The 21,112-nt window shown below is 38.3% G+C and overlaps 1 protein-coding gene across 2 annotated transcripts in view; it reads left to right on the top strand.

Moving 5' to 3' along the window:
• The window catches only part of RET (ret proto-oncogene), an 85,785-nt gene that overhangs the window by 54,280 nt on the left and 10,393 nt on the right, over nucleotides 1-21,112 (top strand). For both annotated transcript variants that reach the window (XM_068139942.1, XM_068139943.1), the window contains exons 7-16: nucleotides 3,604-3,862; nucleotides 5,037-5,162; nucleotides 5,992-6,102; nucleotides 8,791-8,910; nucleotides 10,211-10,467; nucleotides 11,635-11,782; nucleotides 14,664-14,771; nucleotides 16,329-16,543; nucleotides 16,652-16,774; nucleotides 19,258-19,328. In XM_068139942.1, the coding sequence (XP_067996043.1) occupies nucleotides 3,604-3,862; nucleotides 5,037-5,162; nucleotides 5,992-6,102; nucleotides 8,791-8,910; nucleotides 10,211-10,467; nucleotides 11,635-11,782; nucleotides 14,664-14,771; nucleotides 16,329-16,543; nucleotides 16,652-16,774; nucleotides 19,258-19,328 (1,538 nt within the window). The remainder of the gene's footprint in view (nucleotides 1-3,603; nucleotides 3,863-5,036; nucleotides 5,163-5,991; nucleotides 6,103-8,790; nucleotides 8,911-10,210; nucleotides 10,468-11,634; nucleotides 11,783-14,663; nucleotides 14,772-16,328; nucleotides 16,544-16,651; nucleotides 16,775-19,257; nucleotides 19,329-21,112) is intronic.

Below are 21,112 nucleotides of genomic sequence, written 5' to 3' on the forward strand. Positions count from 1 at the left end.
ACTCTTGCCTGGAGAAAGGGTGAAACCAGTGGGTTTCCTCCTAAAAGAAATAATGGCATAGGTGTGTAAGATATTTAGTCTGTCTCTTAGCACCCATAAATCGAAACACTTGAACGTGTCCAGAGAAGGGCAACAAGGCTGGTGAGAGGCCTTGAGCACATGCCCTATGAGGAGAGGCTGAGGGAGCTGGGATTGTTTAGCCTGGAGAAGAGGAGGCTCAGGGGTGACCTCATTGCCCTCTACAACTACCTGAGGGGTGGTTGTAGCCGGGAAGGGGTTGGTCTCTTCTCCCAGGCAACCAGCACCAGAACAAGGGGACACAGTCTCAAGCTGCGCCAGGGGAGGTTTAGACTCGAGGTGAGGAGGAAGTTCTTCACCGAGCGAGTCATTCATCATTGGAACGGGCTGCCCAGGGAGGTGGTGGAGTCCCCAACCCTGGAGGCGTTCAAGAGGGGATTGGACATGGCACTTGGTGCCATGGTCTAGTCATGGGGTCTGTGTTGATAGGTTGGACTCGATGATCCTCGAGGTCCTTTCCAACCTTAGTTATACTGTGATACTGTGATAAATGGGTCTTCACTGTACGTACACCACAAAATGTAATTGCAAAAAGTGTATAAACGTAACTGTTAGGTATGTATGAATATAGATGAATTGGTTATTGTTTAATTTTGGTGTGTGTGTATATATATATAAAATATATAAACACACATTTCATCTATAGCTGTATGCATACACCAACATTATGAATGAGCTCCAAATTAAATTGGGTTGAACCATGTTTATCTATGCATAGCATAGATTGCTTGAACACCTTTGTTTGAAGTCTGGGAATATATAGTTTTCTTGTTTCAGAATGGAAAAAAAAATAAAAAGGAAACCAAAAACAACTAACCAAACCCCAGAGAAAACCACAAAACAACAAAAAGCCCCAACCCCCAACAAATTGGTTAACTTTTAAAGGTGCTGGGTTTGTGTAGTGTCAGGACAGTCAAATAACCTGAAAGGGAATTTTAGGCTTTTTGGAAATGGTACTTCTCACTAACTATGCTGTTTCACTGGGTGGCAGTAATAGCAGAGAAGACTGTTCCTGGCAAAAACAATTCCAGTCTGTGGGAACAGATATATCTTTGTGCTGCCTAAATCCAAATTCACAGAGAGATTTTGTTCTGATTCTTACCTAGAAAGGTACAATACTCATCCTGGCTCTGGGGATGATGTTCTCAATCAGTTAGTGTCATCCACTTTCTTCTGAGACTGAGTTTGAATTTACAGTGCACTGGACTTGGAGCACAAGTCAGGGTAAGCGCTGTAGTCCCTGGCACTTCACATTATTAAAGCTGCCTGCATAATTAGCCATGATGTGCCAGAGCAGTGAGGAAAAGTACTGGGCCAAATCAATATGAAGGCTGAACTGTCTCTTGCCCCAAGGAAAACACAAAAGCGTTGAGAAATGATTAACTGCTGGGCTGATGCCATTTGTCTATTTGAGCAGCTAAATGAATTGAATAACAGAAGCATAGCCTGATGGTACAGGCTTGCCCAGTGGCATTTAACTTATCAAAGGACTTAAAGCTCTATTGACATTTACTGAGACAAATGATGAATAACATTGGCCGAGATTTTTAGAGAGGTTATATGTCCAAAAGTCCCTGGAATTCAGTGAAGAGGAACATTATGATTATCATTATCCAGACTTTATTAAACTCTCAAGCTCAGAAGATGGATTTTCCTGCTCCTATCTTGGATAATGGTATTTCTGGGTTAACTATTGAGAGTCTTGCAGAATGCACCTTTGTATGTGCCTCCTCTGTATGTTAATGTTAATTATGATTACCTAGCTACTTTTAACCCCCTCCTGAGAAAGAAGGACTGGCTGCTTATACGTGCTTCCCCTGGGGCTGTGCTCTTGCATTTGAAAATTGTGATGACTCCAGAATCTGTGGTCCAGCACAAAGTGAAAGTGTGGGCTTTCCCTAGCGGAGTCAGGTGAAAAGACAAAGCCCATCTAGGTTATAGAAATGTCATGACAGGTGTACTGGTAGGTTCACCTCAGATTATACAGAAAAAAACAAAGCTGGGTTATAAGACACTCTAAGGATAATTTGCTCTTCAGAGACCTTGAATTTATGGGGTCTTCTAGATCCCCTTTCAAGGAAATTTCTGTTGATTAAAAAAGGTGCCTGGAAGAAGCAGTTATGACAAAGCTGGCAGAATGTTTAGTCTCATGTAAAGGTTGATGCAATGGAACATCATTCTGTTCTCCTGCTGCCTTAGAAAAACACCATGTAAGCAGTTGCAAAACACTGTCAGTTACAATCCAGCACGAAAGCTGAGGTGATGTGGTTGTTTATGAACTGTTTATGAACAGTTGATGTCTTGTCTGTCTTCTCTTCCTGACAGTCACAGCATGCTATGGAGAGGAGATGACATGGAAGAAATGGTCTAGATTCTGATTGCTTTAATAGTCTTTATATGTTATCCTGCCACCTAAAACCCCCAACAAAAATGATGCCAAATGACCAGTTAGTGAATGGGAATAAACGTAGATGAAATGGGCCTCTCCTATAACAAAGTATGATTCAAGGACTACAAAAACTTGCTTTTTGACTTTGTGTAGTCCAGGTTCATAGGCAGAGGTCCTAAGTGTAAAAAGAAAATTTTTTTTTTTTTACATTTTTTAATAAGAATACTAAAGTCAAAATGTTTACCAGCAGTGGTGTTACTTGAAAACACACATTGACTGCAACACTTTAAAAGAATCCATCACCAAGTTCCTTTCAATAACACCCCACCCATCACATTGTGGTTTTCCTGGCAAGGAAAGCAAATGGCTCTAGGCCCTATCCAAATCCCATTCTTGTAAATGGACAAACCAAAGTGAGCTTTGGATCAGTTCCTATAGGAGCTGGACAGGAGACAGGGCTTTATATTCTTCTGCTTCTAAGTTGAATTGTTCCAGACTGAAGAGTGCTCTAGTGTATATATTCTGGTAGGCAGCAGTTCAAATATGAGAAACCAACCTATTTTCATATTTTAGATTAAAATGCTTTTGAAATTGCAAATGGGAAATTGTGAGGTCCTTAACTCCTTTTTAGGCCTTCTGAGAGCTCTGCTGGCCAGAAACTGTAATATTACAAAAATTATGTGTTGTCAGTTTCTACCTTATTTGAAAAGAGTCTCAGCTTTATTCATGCTGAGCTCTTTACTTTCTCAAGTGAGACCAAAGTTTTTCTCAGTGATCAGCCTCAGACAGATCAGGGACTTAACTCACTTTCCCAAATCACAGGGATTTGTTCTTACTGAACCCCATGACCCTCGGCAGTAGGCAGCAAATATTGCTGAGTCTCTAGGTCAAAGATTTTTGCATTTCCACTGCTAGCCACAAGACAGTGGTAATGTTTTTACCTCTCATTTTTACTGAGAAGAAATCACATTTGAAGCATTCACATACTGCATTGGAAGTAAAATATCAAATCTCTGAACCGCAGATAAATGCTGAACTCTGCAAGGCGTAATATGTTTCTTCAGAAGCACAGAATACTCTTGACATACAGTTTTGTTTCTGTTGTCTGTGATTTCTTTGTTGGTGTTTGAGCCTAGATAGGAAAAATCTGCATTGAAAACTGTATGAAATTCCACGGTGTGAACATCACCTACAAGTTATTGTCCCCCAATATAAGCTGCTATCCTGTCAGCATACTTCAAGGCCGAGAAGACAAGTATGGAAGCCTTTATGTGAACGATTCCTCTGTGCTGAGCAGACCTGAATGCAAAGAAATACAATACACTATTCAAGCTACAGACAAGCAGAGCAGGAAACATGCCAAAACTCTCCTCACTATTGTATTGGAAGGAACTCGTAAGTATCTGAGTCAAATTAAAGCTATTTACTTGTTTACAAGTGTTCCTGATACTAGGTTAGGCATTAGTGGGGTTTTCTACAAACTGATGGCTTTAACAAGGGAAATGAGTCTGAGCTAGAAGATACAGACTGCAAAATTTGCATTTTGAGTTCTGATTCAGTACTGCTTGTGGCAGATAAGCACAGAAAGGCAGTGTATCCTATGCAGTTGCTGATGTTTGTGATAATATTTGATTTAGAAGAGTCTCTTTTGTGTGTCTGCATGACCTTTATTTTTGTATTTCAAAAATTCCTATGGAATTAAAAAAGAGTGTGTGTATACATATATAATACTAAGCCACAAATCTCTGGTCAAAGTATATCTATTCTGTCATCCTTCTCCCCACTTTTCCCTCCAGTGTTTCCTTAAAAAAACAACAACAACCAACCAAACAAAAAACCTGCCCCAAAACAAACAACATATTTTGCATAACTGTCATTTAACTGAAAAGTTCATAAGAGCAGAAAGTTAGAAATACTCTATAACAGCCACAGTAGAGGAGGATTACAATCCTCTTTAATAAGGAGATGAACAATTGTTTCTCTCCAGACCATACTGCGCTTTATGCAGAACCTTAAAATTCTACCTGATAATTGCCTCTGCTCCCTTCTTTTGTATCAGAACTCCTGGGGCAAGAGCAAATGGGTTAAGGAAGAAAGAACAAAAGCCTGCAATGGACTTTTATTTTTCTCAAGAGCTTCATGCTATCTGAAACCACACATTTCTAGCTTGTACTTTTAGACTACTACTACATTAGCCCGAGTACTAAGTGTTTCCCATTAAGTACAATATTTATTTGAAGCTATAAGTACTTATGGTTTCCATTTTTCTGTTACCAGTATGTTAGCACATTTCTACAGTTACAGGCATTGATAGTATGCTGTCAAGTAAAGACAAAAATGTCATCATGCATGATATTGCTGTTTATCTTCTATTCACAGAAGAGAAACACCTGGACCTTAATTGTTATCTGAGTTTATTGATAGTTGGCTCAGTGTTCAGTCTTCCACTCCTTTCTTCCTTTCCTTCCTGTGAACTCCTAAGAGTAGAGCTATCCTTCTGATTTGAGCTGACTTGCTTGTGTATTCATTTCCTTTGTCCTGAACTGACAGCAAACACTTTTCCCAACAGTTTTAAAAAAGGAAGAGGACTGCCCCGATTCTTGTGCTCAGAGTAAGCACCATGCTGAATGTGAAGAGTGTGGTGGCCTAGGAGTGCTAACAGGAAGATGCCAATGGCGACAGGGAAGTGGAAAAGGTACATTTCTGTTGTGTGAAATCAAGCTTCAGTCAAGTTGTAATTGTGAATTTGACTTCTATAGATTTAAACAAGTTTATTCTGATGGGACAACACTGTGAACTACACAGAAGCTGCAGCCAAAATATTAAATCATAATACCTAAATGAAACATGCACTAGCAAGGAAAATGAAGTTGAAATGGTCATTCTTGATTTTGTCACTGGTGATGTTGAACATGACATGTAAAACAGCAGATAATGAACTGGGTTTGCAGCAGTGGAACAGGTGCTGGAACAGGTGGCTTCTGGTTTGCAAAATATCTTTTCTGAGTTTGGAACATATCTATGAGCCTGTGAGCAGGTGTACCCCAGCAGACACAGAAGCAGTGTCTCTGTTGTTTCTGTTTAATGTGGTCTGTAGCACAGATCCAATGGGTGACAGTACTCTTGACTCTTCCAGAGAAGTGCTTCTGTGACCATGCTTTAACTCTGTGAACATCACAGATTCTTCTTGACTTCTTGTAACTTTCATATTCAAGTATGTGAGTAAATGTGTAGAGGAATCTTTAGCTGTGAAAGCTACTCTTCAGTCTCAAAATGGTCTGCTAGCTCTTTTTCAAGTACTACTCACTGTAACTGCAAGTGACATGCCCAAAGGGCAGTGGAAAATGTATTTCTTCCAGTTGCTTTTAGCTGTTGTCTTGCCTGTTACTTCACTAGATGATACAGTCATAAATGTAAGAAAAGTAACCTGTGATTTGCTGTGTCAGCATATACTGAGAAGATGCAATAAGCTTTCCTTCAAAGCCTCGTGGTATTTGTGCAGCTGTCTGTCTGTGTGTTAACAGGGATCACCACAAACTATTCCACGTGCACCCCAAGTATCAAGACGTGTCCAGATGGCATCTGTGATGCGGTTGAGAGCAAGGAACCATCCGTGTGCCCCCAAGACTGCACAAGTATGGAAATGTTTTAGGATGAGCTTTTCAGTATCTCTACTGATTACTGTTCAAGTTCCAGAAACATTTACAAGCTCAACATATTTAGCATCTCTTCATTGTAAAACCTGCATTTGAATTACACAAGAGTTAAAGTTACAGGGACTAATGCTGTTCTTTAAGCTGTCAACCAAGAGCTACTGGCTAACAGTGACAGAAAGACAAAGTTTTCTCATTCTGCTTCCTGTTAATTCACAGAAGGTATTTTTCAGTGGAGGTATTTGATGAAACAGGTATAGGGTTTAGGCAAGTTAATGCTCTATTTCCAAACTTTAGTATAATATGCTAGAAATCATGCCTATTTGAACTCCAGGTTAAATACGTAAGAAGAAATCAATTTCAGTTGAAAATAAATGTGCCTACAGAGGATCATTTTGGGAAATACCTGGCCTTATTTGAGAAGTGACTATCTGAATGATCCAGTGCCTGATTTATTTAAAGATACAGGGAGAGGTTCATTTGAACAGCATTTATGGAGGAATTTTGGTTTTATTTTTGTTGAACCCATCTCTCTGATCTTTCTACATTCCACTCACATACCTGCTGATGCTTGCAAGTTTACAGATCACCCTGAAGATGTAAAGGTTAGCAGTGTATTTACAGGAAAAGAAACGAGTGTGGTATGGGAGCTCAGAAGTGCAGAAGTACTGCTCTATCAGCTTTTACTGGCAGGACACGTTTCTTTGGGAATAGCAAGCAGTAACTAGAAAGCTTGAGATGTGTTATGACGAAGAATATTCTCTATGTACAGAAAGTTGCTAAAATACTTATTTTTAAAATTTATCTGTCATTATGGTGGCTATGTACTCAATTGAATCCCAAAACTGCTTTCTCACACTAACACTTGGCATATTACATTCGGGGGCACTCAGCGGAAACAGCTGGTGCTGTAGCCGTGCCTATCAAATAGAGGCAACCTAATTGCTTTCTGAGTAAGAGACTTTCTTGTAGCATCTGCTTTAGGGCTGGCTGCATCTGTGAATCTGGCTAAACATTTCTAAATGACCGCTATTTGTAGGTTCCTTTGAACTTTGGCTTTTTGATGATGGAAAGATAATACAGTGCTTAGGCTTCCACCTTGCTTTGCATGTTTGTCGTCAGCAATAGTTGCATGTCATCTTTGGTTTTCTCCAACCAGTGTTTCTACTTCCTCAGTGTCTGGAGTTTCTGTGTGGTATGGGATAGGGCCACAATTTTTAATTTTTCTGAATGACCTTGAAGCAGGGAAAGCTCCTTCCCACTGCAGGGCAATGGAAACAGTGGATTTAAAACAGCACCATGTAAAACATCACAAAATTCAAAATGATATTGATAACTCTTGGAATTTCCCTACCACCAGTGCACTGGTGAAAAGCATATAGGAAGCTTCATGATTCCAGTGTACACCTGCAGTGACAATGCACTGCTGTGTGCTGCTTACAGTTTAGTAGCTGTGGCCTCCCTAGAAAGACGGTCAAAATAATCTGTTTTGCTTAAATCCTCAAGTCCCTTTTTCACTTGTTCTAAAAGAGAATGTTTGGCTTTGTCACCAAAAAATATCCTCCTCTTCCATTCATAGTACACATCCAAAGAAAGGTAAAAGAAACAGTCATTTGCTCTACTATCAGCATAGATGGGATGGAGAAAAATGAGTTTAAATAAAAAGTCTATATTGATTGTTTGTCTTTTGAATCCCTTTATGGTTTAGGCAAATTTTCTGAGGGGCAGCTAAATTTGCAGGACTTGCTTGGTTTCTGTATATACAATGTCATTTGTGACTAAAGGCAGTTTATAAATGAAAAATGTCACAACTAATGGTAATTTTTATAATACATGCAGGAAATATATGCAGCTGCAATTAACTCTGCATGAAGAATGCCTGCTTGAAGTCAAGAGTAGTTTTGTATGAGTTTCTGTAGGGTTTTTTTCTTAACATTAAACACTGCATTTTAAGAAAACAAGTGATTATTTTTTTATCACTTAACTTGGCACTTAGTGTTTTTCCTAGACTGTTCCCCAGTGTTTTACCATTTGGCAGTGGAACTAATTATATCTAGAACAGTAGTCTGACTTTTGCAAGGTAAAAAGAAATTTGCATCAGAACCAGAAACGGAACTCAAGTATGTAGACCACTGGTCTATACATAGCTCATGAGTAAAATAAATATCTAAGACAATGGTGGAGAGAAACTAAAATAGACTAGAGAAGATGTTTTAGGGAGCATTTAAAAATATAAGATGACTTCTGTTACAGAACCATAATGCTTTATGAGGAAACTGAGTCAGGACAGACTTGAGATGATCATTTGAGGTATATGTTTGGCATTAAATAATGGGATTCTATGTAGGATATTAAGGGTTATAAGAAATTAGGAAAGTATGCCAACTATGCAGTGCAAAGAGAACTAATTTTTTTGTGTTATGCACAAATGTTAATCCAGACTCTTCTATAGTGGCAATAACTGATAATTAGGTCTAATGTTCAAGCAGTCCAAAGTCCCTTCATTTCAGGTTCAAACTTTCTTCTAATTCTCAGGAATCCCTGTCACTATTGCTGCACTGTCAAATTTCAGATGCATACTAGGATAAACCCATGGCAAATGCTGAGCATTGTTATTCTTTTCCTTTAACTGCATGTGACAGTCTTAAGCTTGTCTCTATATTTGATTAGGTGGAAACATTATTGGTGGTCATGGGAAAGGCACTGGAAATCTTGGAATTAAGTCAGGACATGGGATTTGTTACTGCTTCCCAAAACAGAACTGTTATTGTGAGAAAGATGATATCAAGGGTAAGTCTAAACATTTTCTGTTGTTCTGACATTAATCTATTCCTCTGTTTGTATCTACCATCTATATATATAAGAATATAAAATTGTGAGCATGTTAATAAGCCAGTGGAAAATTAATTAAAAGATAGCACCTTGCCTTCATCTATGGAGCCTGAAAATTTTCAAAGGGAGTCATTCCTACCCTTGGCTAAAGGTTCATTTTTGTCCATTACTACACTACAAACAGGTTGGTCGCCCTTTGATTTTCCAGCAGCAATTGCCTTTCAGTGAGACTCACTTGATATTTGCAAAGACAGCTAGGAAAATTAGAAGAACAGCTTCTATTACTCTTAAGTAATTCCAGCTTCCTAACCATTTCTGAAAATCTTGGTTTCAAAATGTCAGACAGCCAGCACCCTTTGTGGTAAGAGAGGGAATGGATTACTTTTTTCATTGACCTTTGTTTAAACACAAAAGCTCTGTGCAGTTGTTTGAAATCAGAGACTGATGTAGATTAAATAATGGGGAGGTTAATTATTTTCCTTATTCCTAATAAATGAACATTAAGTATTTTGCATCTCTAAAACCGAACTGCTCTTTTCAGTACATTTTCTGTAAGTATACAAAAAAGAGGAAGCTTAAAGCTTCTTTATCTTTTTTTCCTCTCCTTTTTTCACCTCTCTTTTTTTTTTCTCCCCACTTCTCTATTCCAGAAAGGTATTGTGCTGTTTCCACTTATTTCTGAGGTACAGCCTGCAGATGTAGCTAAGTTGACTATGTATCTGAAGTCAGAATTATCTGATGAATCAGAATTATCTGATTTCTTTGGGAAATGATCCTCTATGGAAGCTGTCTGGAGAAACTTAAAGAAACTTAGTTTCTAAAGTAAAATGCTAAATACGCTTCCATAAAATGGGAAATAGTAAGCAGGGTATTACTTTAGAAGCAGTTGCAATATTAAGCACTGTTTTCAGAAACAATTATTTTGTTAAAATAGAAAGGAAAAATTTTCTGTCTCCAAAGGGAAAAAAAAAAGTAAGTATCCTATGTCTATAAAGATAAGTAACATGGGGGCAAGCTACCTATCCCGACATTTACACATGCAGTTAGGCAAACAACTACCTGCTGGCATCCAAAAACAGTAGGTAGGTGCAGTGGTCTTACTTGCAAGTTCTCAAATTTTATTGAGAATTATTAGTTATTAAGTTTTCCTCTAGGTTTTTAAATTAGAGTTCTGTTTCTGTCACACCTCAATTCATTATATGCACTGCCAATTTAGGAGACGACAAGCAAAGTTATAACAGCTCTTCTTGATCCACAGAGCAACTTTGTGATGACATGTGCCAGACTGTGATAGTAGTGGCAGTGCTGGTGTCCTTGTTCATCTCTGTGCTGCTTTCTTCCTATTTCATTCATCGTCACCACAAGAATTCTCCAAAGCCTCCTATCGCCTCAGCAGAAATGACATTCCGACGCCCAGCCCAGTCCTACCCCATCAGTTACTCTTCAACCAATGTCCGCCGTCCTTCTTTGGATTCCATGGAGAACCAGGTGTCTGTAGACACTTTCAAAATTCCAGTAAGCCGAATATCTTTTTGTATGCTCCTTTTTGATGTTTCTCTTGTTCTAAAAAAGACATTGTTTATGCATGCAGAAAATGTTACAGAAATACAGTCTACATATAGAAACACCCAACTCAAGTAATATCAGTAATCATGTGGACAGGCAGGGAACTGAAGATTCTGAACAAGTGATTGGATAAACCATATAATTTACTCTATAAAGCCAGTATTTTCTTCCACTTTTCTTATGTTTTAATATACTGCAACATCTTAGGTCTGATTTGAGCTTTTTTTCTAAATATAACTCTGCATTTCACAGTGGTGTGATTTTACTTCAGCACTGTCCAAATAAAAATGAAGTATCAGCAGGTTTGCAGTCTCTGTGATAAGCCATAGTACTACAAGCAAACAAACAAAAAAATTTAACTGAGGGCTGTTCCTGATTTCTGATATACTGATTGTAGATATCAGTTGGTGTGGGAGTGTTACCCACATTTTTTTTTTTTTTGCCCAATTATGCTATCTTACTTCCAGTTTCTTCTCTGTGGAATCACATACTACCCAAGATGCCTGCCAGATGGTGTGTTTTCATCGACCAGCATGGTAGAGAAACACTGCTACTTTATATGACATCTGTGGCAACATCACATCTATTTGAATGTTAGATACCAAGGTCTTCACAGACCTCCTGCTCTGTTGCTTTAATTTCTTGTCTGATTTGTACATGTCAACATTTTGCAACCTTAAGGCTTAATAACACTAATTTAATAAGAGAATTGCTGTCTCTGATGATTTCTCAGGGGAAAGCCCTATTCTACGAGTAAAACTGATGTACTTTAAGTCCTAGATCACACATTCATAGTTATTCTGAAAGGAAGCATTTATCCTGTATCACTCCATTTTGTATCCAATTTCCCAGACTTGTAGATATAATCCATTATCCATAGACTACATGTACAGCCTGTTTTATAGGAGATCTTTTCAAGACAACAGAAAAGAAACATTGGCAAAGTACCTAGAGAGTCGGAAGCTTTTATTGGAATACACTGATGCTGATAAATAGAGCAACCAATCATTGAACACTACAGCATGCTTTTTCCTGAAGAATGGTTTCCTGTTGAACAGTAATGCTTTGGGTTTACCTAGCTACTCCTTTTCTTGCTTCATCTTTTCTCTCCTGCAGGAAGATCCGAAGTGGGAATTCCCTCGGAAAAACCTAGTTCTGGGTAAGACTCTTGGAGAAGGAGAATTTGGAAAGGTCGTCAAGGCAACAGCATTCCGACTCAAGGGAAGGGCTGGCTATACCACTGTAGCAGTGAAAATGTTAAAAGGTACATTCCCATCTGGGCCTGAAATTATTTGAAAACTATTTGGTGTAACCTCTGAACAGATTCTAAGAGGGGCTAACACAAAAGTAAAAGGTCAGCTAAAAACAACCAGTGTCACAGCCTCTATTTCTTCTGACAGATTTCTGACTTTAGGAGCCAGTATCAAATTCATTCAGGAAGTAACTTCCACAAGCAATTCTAATTCATGATGTGCAAGAAGCTTGTCTTAACATAGCATATGTATTTAACTTTGTTTGGCATTGATGGAAATATTGCAAGAGTTTGTTAAAGCTTTCTGGTTTTTTGTTTTAGTTTTTTTTGCCTCACCCAGTTTTCTTTGTCAAGGGCTTTTTAAATAAGAAAGTTAAAATCACATCAAGAGACAGAATGGACAAGTTACTTTTCTGATTGAGAATGCCATCCACTTTTGTAATTTCTGGTCTGCTCTTCAACTACTAGGAGCTCTGCCAAACTGGCTTGAATAGCCCAGTGCGGTTTCCTGGTGTCTCCAGTTTTCCCTAAGACTTTAAAGCTGGGGAGAACAAACTATGGCTAGATAACACGGGACCTTGAGCTCAACCTTTCACTGTTGCTTATAAGTAAAACCATGTAATTATAAAAAATTGTTACTACTTACTACCATTTCTGTTATATGCAACATCTGCTGCTGTCTGACAGAAAAGATACTACATACCCCTTCCTTTCACCAAGGAAATAAATGCACTGTTGAGGTGCATGACTGCACTGCAAAGAGTACAGTGAAGAACAGGTCATATGGAGGAAGTCTAGGGGCTAAGTCTTTTCAGAAGTGAAGACTAGTTAACAATTACTTGTAATACTTAACAACCGTATATCGTTATCAATAGAACAGTCTTAGTCATGATTTAATTTCATATTTATTTGTGCCCTTAGTGTCACTGCATTTTCTAGCCATTTCATTAACACCATGTGATTGTATTAAGATTCCAAGACATAGTGGTAAAAATGTTACTTTTACATGTAGACAATTGAACATTCATCTTTCCCCAGCTGTTATGAAGGAAATTGACAAAATTGATAATGTGAAGGAGCAACCCCTTATTTTAAGCCACTAATTTTAATAAACTGATCTGCCATTTGCAGTAATACTTCAGGTTCTAATGAATCCCTTTGTAATGTAAATTGCATTGCAGATAGTCACCTGAAATTCCATTTTCCAACTTGACTGTGAAGAACATTTGTCATTCTGCAAATACTTCCCTGTTGTTACCAGCTTAACTGTTAGCACATGACAACTCAGAAACATTGCATTTGGAGACAGTGGTCTTTATAATACTGTCAGGAAGTACAAAGAACAGTTATTTTGGATCAGGCCAACATCACCCATTCTTTCCCCATAACAGATGCAAAGGGAGTAATTTGTCCAAGCATTAGGGGCTCTCCACTGCTTGATCTTTAAAAGGGAATGGTATGCATACCAGTATGTTAATGGAGAAAGTCTCTCGTGTAAAAGATATTTCCTGCCTGGGCTGTATAGTTGGGCATAATCTGTGCTTAAGGACAGTCCAGATTGTGGCTCTCCCTACCTTGTCAATTTGACATTATGTACTGGGAGGGACGACAATAAAGCAGTAAGTAATTAGCTGGGCCAAAGTAGTCTTAGAGGTATGGATGGAGGTTTAAAACAACGGAGGGATAATTATTTCAGGCCATTATTAGCACCTTTCTCATATGAATTAAATCTGACCTCCAGCACACTACAAGTGGCCTCACCACAATAAAAAGGAAAACACCAGCCAATATGTAAATGAGTATTTGCCATTTGTAAAAACAAGGGGCATAAAACACCAAAGCTTACCATTTGTACACTCGGGTAATTTTTCCAGCAGACAAATCAGTATGTTATATGGGGAACTTTAGTGTGTTCCTGCACACGTTAAACAGTTTCAGAGCTAGAAAAATAGGATGTTCTCACAGGCAGTTGATGTTAATTTTTGTGTTACATAAATGCCTATTTTTTGATAGTCCCTAGCAGTATTGAAAGACCAACCAATATTGCGTTGCCTGGGGCATAAGACCCTAGTCTGAGTGGAGGTTCAGAATATGGGATATGTGAGATAGAAACATAGTACCAATATAAACACGCACTAGAACAGAATAAAAAGTTTTCATGACCAGGGCAAACTATTAGCACATGTATTATAAATGGATATGTAAACAAATAACTTGGTGCTCACAGCCTTTATGGGTAAAGACACAGTACAGTACCAAAGAGCAGAAGCTGAGCTTATTTTTCATTAGCCTTATGTAAAGGTGACCACGTATGTGTCAATTGCACAGGAATGACAGTGTGTAGGCATTGTCCAGGAAGACTCTGTGTGTCAGAGAGGGTAACGATGAGTTAGAAAGAGGGTTATCTCTGACCTTTGGTGTCTTTATGATGAGAGATTTCCCCAGTGTGTTAAAAGACAAAGTTTATTAGAAAAATTCTGCAATATCAAAATGCTTGAAAGGCTAAGAAAGCCTCCAGGAGCTGTACATTGTCATACAATTCCAGTGAAGTTTGCATATGTGTCTCTTAGTATAATCAATCTGAACTGTATGCAAGATATTAGAGACTCTGGTCCTGAATCTTGGCTGACCTACTCTTTCTATAGTCATTTGTATCAGGACAGAGTGATGATTAGAGCACGTTACCAAGCTGGAGCAGCAGCAGTCCCATCTCTTGGCTTTGATAAAAATGACTGCAAGACAGGAAAATTTCTCTCTTGTGGGAAAGCAGGGAGTTTTCCAACCTCTTACAAATGCCAAGAGAAGTGGCTGCTCTCATACTTCAGATATTATGTAGAGAACTCTAGAGTAATGCCTTCCCAACCACAACTGTGTGTTTGGATATTTCCTGCAGAAAATGCTTCCCAGAGTGAGCTGCGAGATCTACTTTCAGAGTTCAACCTCTTGAAACAGGTGAACCACCCTCATGTCATCAAACTTTATGGAGCCTGCAGTCAAGATGGTAAATATTAAAAGCTTGTTATGGAGATGAGAATGTCAAGCAAGTCCATAAAGAGCAAATCATTGATGGGTTTGGGCCATTGCTTAATAATTGCTGAGTATCTTTTAAATTTGCTGCTGGCTGATAAAGTGAGGGACATATAAGAAAAGTAATGTGTGAAGGGATGGAGAAATGCTAATTCAGTGTAGGCAAGCATTCTTCCTGTGCTTTTCTTCAGTGCACATTTTGATTTTTTTTATTATTTTAAACTTATTTAATTGACTCTCAATTCTTCTCCAACCAATCTATAATTTTTATATTACGTTGATGCTCAGTAAGTGTTTTCAAATGTGAGTTATATTTAAAGTTTAATCAAGCTTTCATTATTGTTGTTACTATTCATGCTAAGACAGTGGTTAGAGACCTGAGCCAGGGAGTGAGATCTCCCTTTGAAAAACAAAAACAAAACCCCCCAAAAATCCCAGACAACTACAGATCCTTTTTTTAAAACAAAGCTGGATTGTTAGATTAATAGTGCTATTCCTCTGTCACAAAACTATTGTTTCCCTCCTGTTGTGAAATAGTTGCTAAAAGCCACAGTCATTGAAAGTATATATCAAGGGGGACAATTTTCAGACACAAGTATTGCAAACTGGCAATTAAGCAAATTTCTATTGTGCATAGGAACTGATCTGAATAATTTCTGTTCATGTTAAATGATGTTGCATGGCAACATCCTCTTCCTTTTGCATCTGTAATGATGCATGTTGCCACCCTGGACAAAGACTTGCCTTCTTCACCTACCCAGTTCTGTTGCAAGTGACACTTTTACTTGTAGACAGAGAATATAATTCAGGACCAAGTCATCTCTGAGTCTTAGTAAGGTAATGAACCAGCAGAGTGGGACATAGATATACTTTTTTTTGCCTTTTCAATACAACGTAATTTGTTTTTTGTCTCAAATGAAGTGAATTGTTTCTGAGTCACAGGTTTTTAATAAATATGAACTTAGTTTATTAGTGTATGAGGTGGGAGGCTTTGATACAGCAGAAAAATGCATTTAGCATTAAAGCACAGAGTGAGTATTATTCATATCGGTGATGGAAAGGAGATATCTATGGAATGTTTTTAAGTGCTCTGTAAAGGCACCTTAAATGTAACACCAGAATTAGCAGATAATTTGTAAGCTCAGTTTCATACTCTACAAAAATGATTGTGATTTAAATATTTATTTTTTTAAGTTTCTCGTACATTAGGCTGTTTCACAGATCTGATTTGTAAGACGGCTGTCTCTTTTTCAGTCTGAAACTATCTAGATGGGGGGACACAGGCAAAAGCCTAAATTCTGCTTTTATTTAGGCTGAAACTAAATCCTCCATCTTGCACAGAAGCTGTAAACTAAAACTAGTATATTGTTCCATGGCTGATTTAGTACCTTTTATGTGAAGACCATAGGTATCTGGAGCCTGTGACTGTTCAAAACAATGTATTGATTAGCAGAGACTTTTTAAAAACACAAATAAAACTCCAATGGTTATCTATTAATTGTTTACTTACCAATGTGTTTGTTCATTCCAGGCCCACTGTATTTAATTGTGGAATACGCTAAATATGGCTCCTTGCGCAGTTTCCTCAGAGAGAGTAGAAAAGTGGGACCAAGCTATGTGGGTAGTGATGGCAACAGAAATTCAAGTTATTTGGACAACCCTGATGAGAGAGCCTTAACCATGGGAGATCTGATATCATTCGCATGGCAGATATCACGAGGAATGCAGTACCTCGCAGAAATGAAGGTAGGGCAGTCTAACAGTGATCCAAGCATGTCCTTGTGATAGATAGTCATGTCAGCAGTTGGTTCCTCCACAAGAAACATAAACACTGTTGTTGATTTCTTCCAAAAGCTTGTCCATCGTGATTTAGCAGCCAGAAATGTGTTGGTGGCAGAAGGGCGCAAAATGAAGATTTCAGATTTTGGCCTCTCCCGTGACGTATATGAAGAAGACTCATATGTCAAGAGGAGCAAGGTACAGTGCATACTAAAAACAGTAGTAAGAATTATTACCTAATCAAGAGAATCATTACTTGAAAAGATAATAGAGAATTTTTAGTTAGAAAAATTATCTATAATAAAGAAACAAAGATGAAGCAAAATTATGAGCTTAATCAGTGGGACAGTAATACATATACATACCTATATACACACACACATACATACATCTATATACACATATACATACATATGTATATACACATGTATATACATATGTATGTGTGTGTCTGTAAAAGATGTATCGTATTGAAGTTATCATTATCATCTCCAAGTCCTTCTGTTCACTTGTCAACCAAACTGGTTTACTTCTAATACTTAGAAGTTAATAAAAGGAGGGTCAATATGATGTTTAAGGCCTTGGAGCATCTGACATGCAGGGAGGGGCTGACAGACCTGGGTTTGCTTAGCCTGAGGAGAAGAGGGCTCAGGGGGATCTTACTAATGTATGTAAATAACTGATGGGAGGGAAGAAAACTAACAGAGCCAGGCTCTTCTCATTGTGGCCCTGTCACAGGACAAGATGCTACAAGAGCCATTTTAAATATGAAGAATTCCATTTAAAAAGAAGAAAAATGGAATGGCCTGCCCAGAGAATCTCCATTCCTGGAGATAATCAAAAACCTGTCTGGAACAGAAGCTTCTGTGGCTGACCCTTCTCTGAATAGAGGGGTGAAGTCCTTGTCCATCTCAGTAGTTCTGGGACCCTGTGAAAGGTGAAGAGAAGGACGGACAGATCTGCTGTTATTTAAAGTCCCAAGGAGTTAAAAAATTGCATGTAACGTCTGTGAAGATCCTAATTTCCAGAATTGTCACATCTGTGCAATAGATTTGGAGCAAAGGTCTCCTAGAAATACTTCCAACTGTGTCAAAGATACCAAATCTTAATCAAAATTGTCTGTCCCGGGTCAGGGTAGATTAGCAGCTAATACTATGTGCCACAGGTTATTTAAAGCAATTCTGCATTGCCTGTCACAGTAAATTGTTGTCAGGTGCCTGGATACATTTCTTCCTGCTAGCAGTGCTCGTGGCAGGGTTCAGAATATGGTGATGCTCCAACCTACAGGACAGGGCAAAGGAAATCTGATGGAAAGAAGGTTTGAGTCACGTGACTCTTCTTTGAAAGGAAATGATTGTGGTTAACAACTTTCAGACTGAGAAGATAAGTTAGGCTTCTCATTACTTATTTGTATAAAAAATACCATTCAATACAGGAAGCCAAACGCTGCTTTCTGCCTATCTGTATCTACCTGACATCCACGAACTTCCACAAGTCAAATCCGGGCCAGACTGTGATGTTCACCAGCAGTACTCTACTCTGTTGACTTCTACGATGGGTAGTGTTAGTTCAGATGCCTCTATGGCATAATATGAAAGACCTGTCAAGAGATTTTTTTTTGCATATGAAAATGTTAGAATTTTATGAAAGTATTTCCATAAATATTGCACATTTTCAGTTTAGCTTTCCCTGTTTTTTTTTTCAGGCCAGTTTGTGTGAATATTTTATGAGTCAAAATGAGTTGTGAAGGGAAAAAAACCCACTTTTGGAAGACATGATCATATGTAAAAGGGCTTTGTTTTGTTCGTTCAGCTGTCTTCTTATGTATCTGTTTTACACTGATCTGTACCAGTTGCTCTGTATTTTAAGAATGATGCATTTTTATAAAGGCAGTTTCATTTTATTTGGTGAGGTGTTGATGGATATTTTCCTCTTTACTTCTGAGACACTTGTCACTGTAGTAGTATTCAAAGGCTAGGACAATGAGGAAAAGAAAAAAAAAAGAGAAAGGAAGAAGGGTAAAGCTTCCAATCCTACCAAAACAGTTGTACAAGAAGCAAGGCATGTGAATGCTAGCGATACTGTGATGGTTATGGAACGTCTTGAAAATTCTGGAAAGCTAGATTTTCAGGAGTATCTGGAGCAGACTTTCTGCTAGTAGTAACTTGTAGATTCAGTTTAGTAGCCAGTAACCAAATGTAACTGTTCAGGTGCTGTTCTGAAACCACAGATATCTTAAACATCTAACTGGTTGCATTTATACATCACCCTTGATATACATAAGACAGCTCTTCTCCTTTAATCATCATTCCCCATAATTTTGCATTTGCACATTTCCCAAGAGTAATGAGAGGACAGGTATTCATACCTGGAGAATACAACTCTTTGGATGCAGCTCTTTGTTAAAAGAGAGTTGAGTTTATCTGATTTAAGATGGTGGCCACCTGGGAAAAAGAAACACAATACCTTATCGTACATAATTAAATCACTGAAGTGTGTGGAATGAAATTAATTAGTTCTCACTTTAATTTTTTTTATTTTTAAAATTAAATACCCAATCATTCAGTCCACTGGAAAATGTTAGAGTATGGATAGAGTATCTGTTTTGAAATACCTTGGTGTGCCACTTGGAAACTTAGTTTTCGGACCAGTAATTGCTTTGTTCCTTTGTTCCCTCCTAGGGTCGGATACCTGTTAAATGGATGGCCATAGAGTCCCTGTTTGATCATATCTATACAACACAAAGTGATGTGTAAGTGTAAATTCTTGTATTTTTATGGTTTGTGTACTTGCTTAAGGAGATGAGGGGAAAAGCACAGATACTGTAAAACTAACTAGTTTAACCTCTAAGGGACTTCAAAAGTCTCAGTATTTATGCCCGATTTTCTGCTAGGTAGGATTTTGATACTTTCCAGGCTTCCTTTGAAAGAGGATCTGACATTTCACTTTGATGGAAAATACTTTGATAATACTGTATATACAAATAGGAGCCTTTTGATTTGTACTTCCAAAATTATTTACATTCACTTTTCACTTTTTACAGATTTAATGAAAAAACCCAAACATTTTCTTGCCTTGGGAACTCCTTACAAAATTTCCAAATTATTTTCATTTACTTACTTGGAATAAGAAAAGAAAAAAAGATTGGGGTAATTCTCAGGAGAATGTTGCCTTTACTTAGGTCTATTTAGAGGGGGTCTCAATCTTCCTCAGAGTATCTGTTGTGCTGACTTGTGTCTCCAGAATGACTTTTTCCAGAGAAATGTTAAAATCCTTTCAACAACTTGTGTATTTTTCATTTTGTTATTTTCTGCAAAACAGATTTGTCACTGTGGTTTGGGGCCAGCTTAGGTTGTGTTGCCATGTAACTGCCTGCTCTGTTCTTCTGGATCCTACACCATTCCTCCTTGCTTGTTTTCCCAATGGTTTCTAGTAAGCCCAGGAGCCCATCTCTTGCATATGCGAGACAATGCCACACAAAGATTGCCCAGCTAGCATTAAGCAAGCCTGTTCAGAGCCCTGGACAGCACACTGATGCTGTGTAGCATTATTGCTTTCCAGATCTAGATTTATCTCCATGTAAATCCATGCTGATTTACCAGCTTTCTTGGAGATGCCTCAGGTATTCTTAACAGAGCACTGCATTTCACTTTGTAGGTCTGTTTCAATAAGACAAAAGGTCTGCCACACTTCTAACAGTGCCTTTGACTCACTGGTTAGGTCACCTTCACTATGCATATCATTATGCATGAAGTAATGTAGAAGTGTTACGTAGCCCTTCCTAATTTAGTCAAGTCCCTACAGAACAGTACTGAGACACACAGAATGTTAGCATTTGGAAGGGACCTCCGGAGATCTAGTCCAACTTCCCTGACAAAGCAGGATCACATAGGGCAGGTCACACAGGAAGAAATGCACCCAGGTGGGTTTTAAATGTCTCCTTCTCTGGAGACTCCACAACCTCTCTGTGCAGCCTGTTCCAGTGCTCTGTCAACCTCACCATATAGGTTCCATGAATGCCATTTCAGCAGCCAACTGATAATTAAGTTCCTTTCTGCAGTTTTCATTGTTATCTTAGGTAATTAGACTCACTGAAAAATGTTATTCCTTATATTTGTTGTTTGTGGTGATGCAGTTCTATTCCAGGTGAACAGGTATATTAATATACCCAATGATCATTCCAATATGCTCTGCTTTTTTTCTGATTCCTTATACTTCTGTTTTCCAGTTGCTGCTTCCTTCTTTTCCAGCCTTTCTAAATAGCTAGTGGTTAGTGGAGCTTAATAGCAGTACCACTTGCTAGCACTTACAAAATCCCATTTTTGCATCAGAGGTTGATAACATCAGTGGAAAGCTACCCACTGTCTTCCTCCTCTCATATTTTTATTTCCTGGCTGCTTCTAAGCACATCTTTATTCAGCACAATGAGAAAATTTTTATTTCCCATTTTTCCTCCCACAGTGTTTAATTTGTGTAATGATTTAAACCACTGCAGCGTTCTACAGCATTCTATTATTATATGCCCATTTAGTAAAC

The sequence above is a fragment of the Melanerpes formicivorus genome, unplaced genomic scaffold (assembly GCF_026170545.1).
Source record: "Melanerpes formicivorus ecotype bairdi unplaced genomic scaffold, bMelFor1.0.p_v2 SCAF_6, whole genome shotgun sequence".
Classification (NCBI taxonomy): domain Eukaryota; kingdom Metazoa; phylum Chordata; class Aves; order Piciformes; family Picidae; genus Melanerpes; species Melanerpes formicivorus.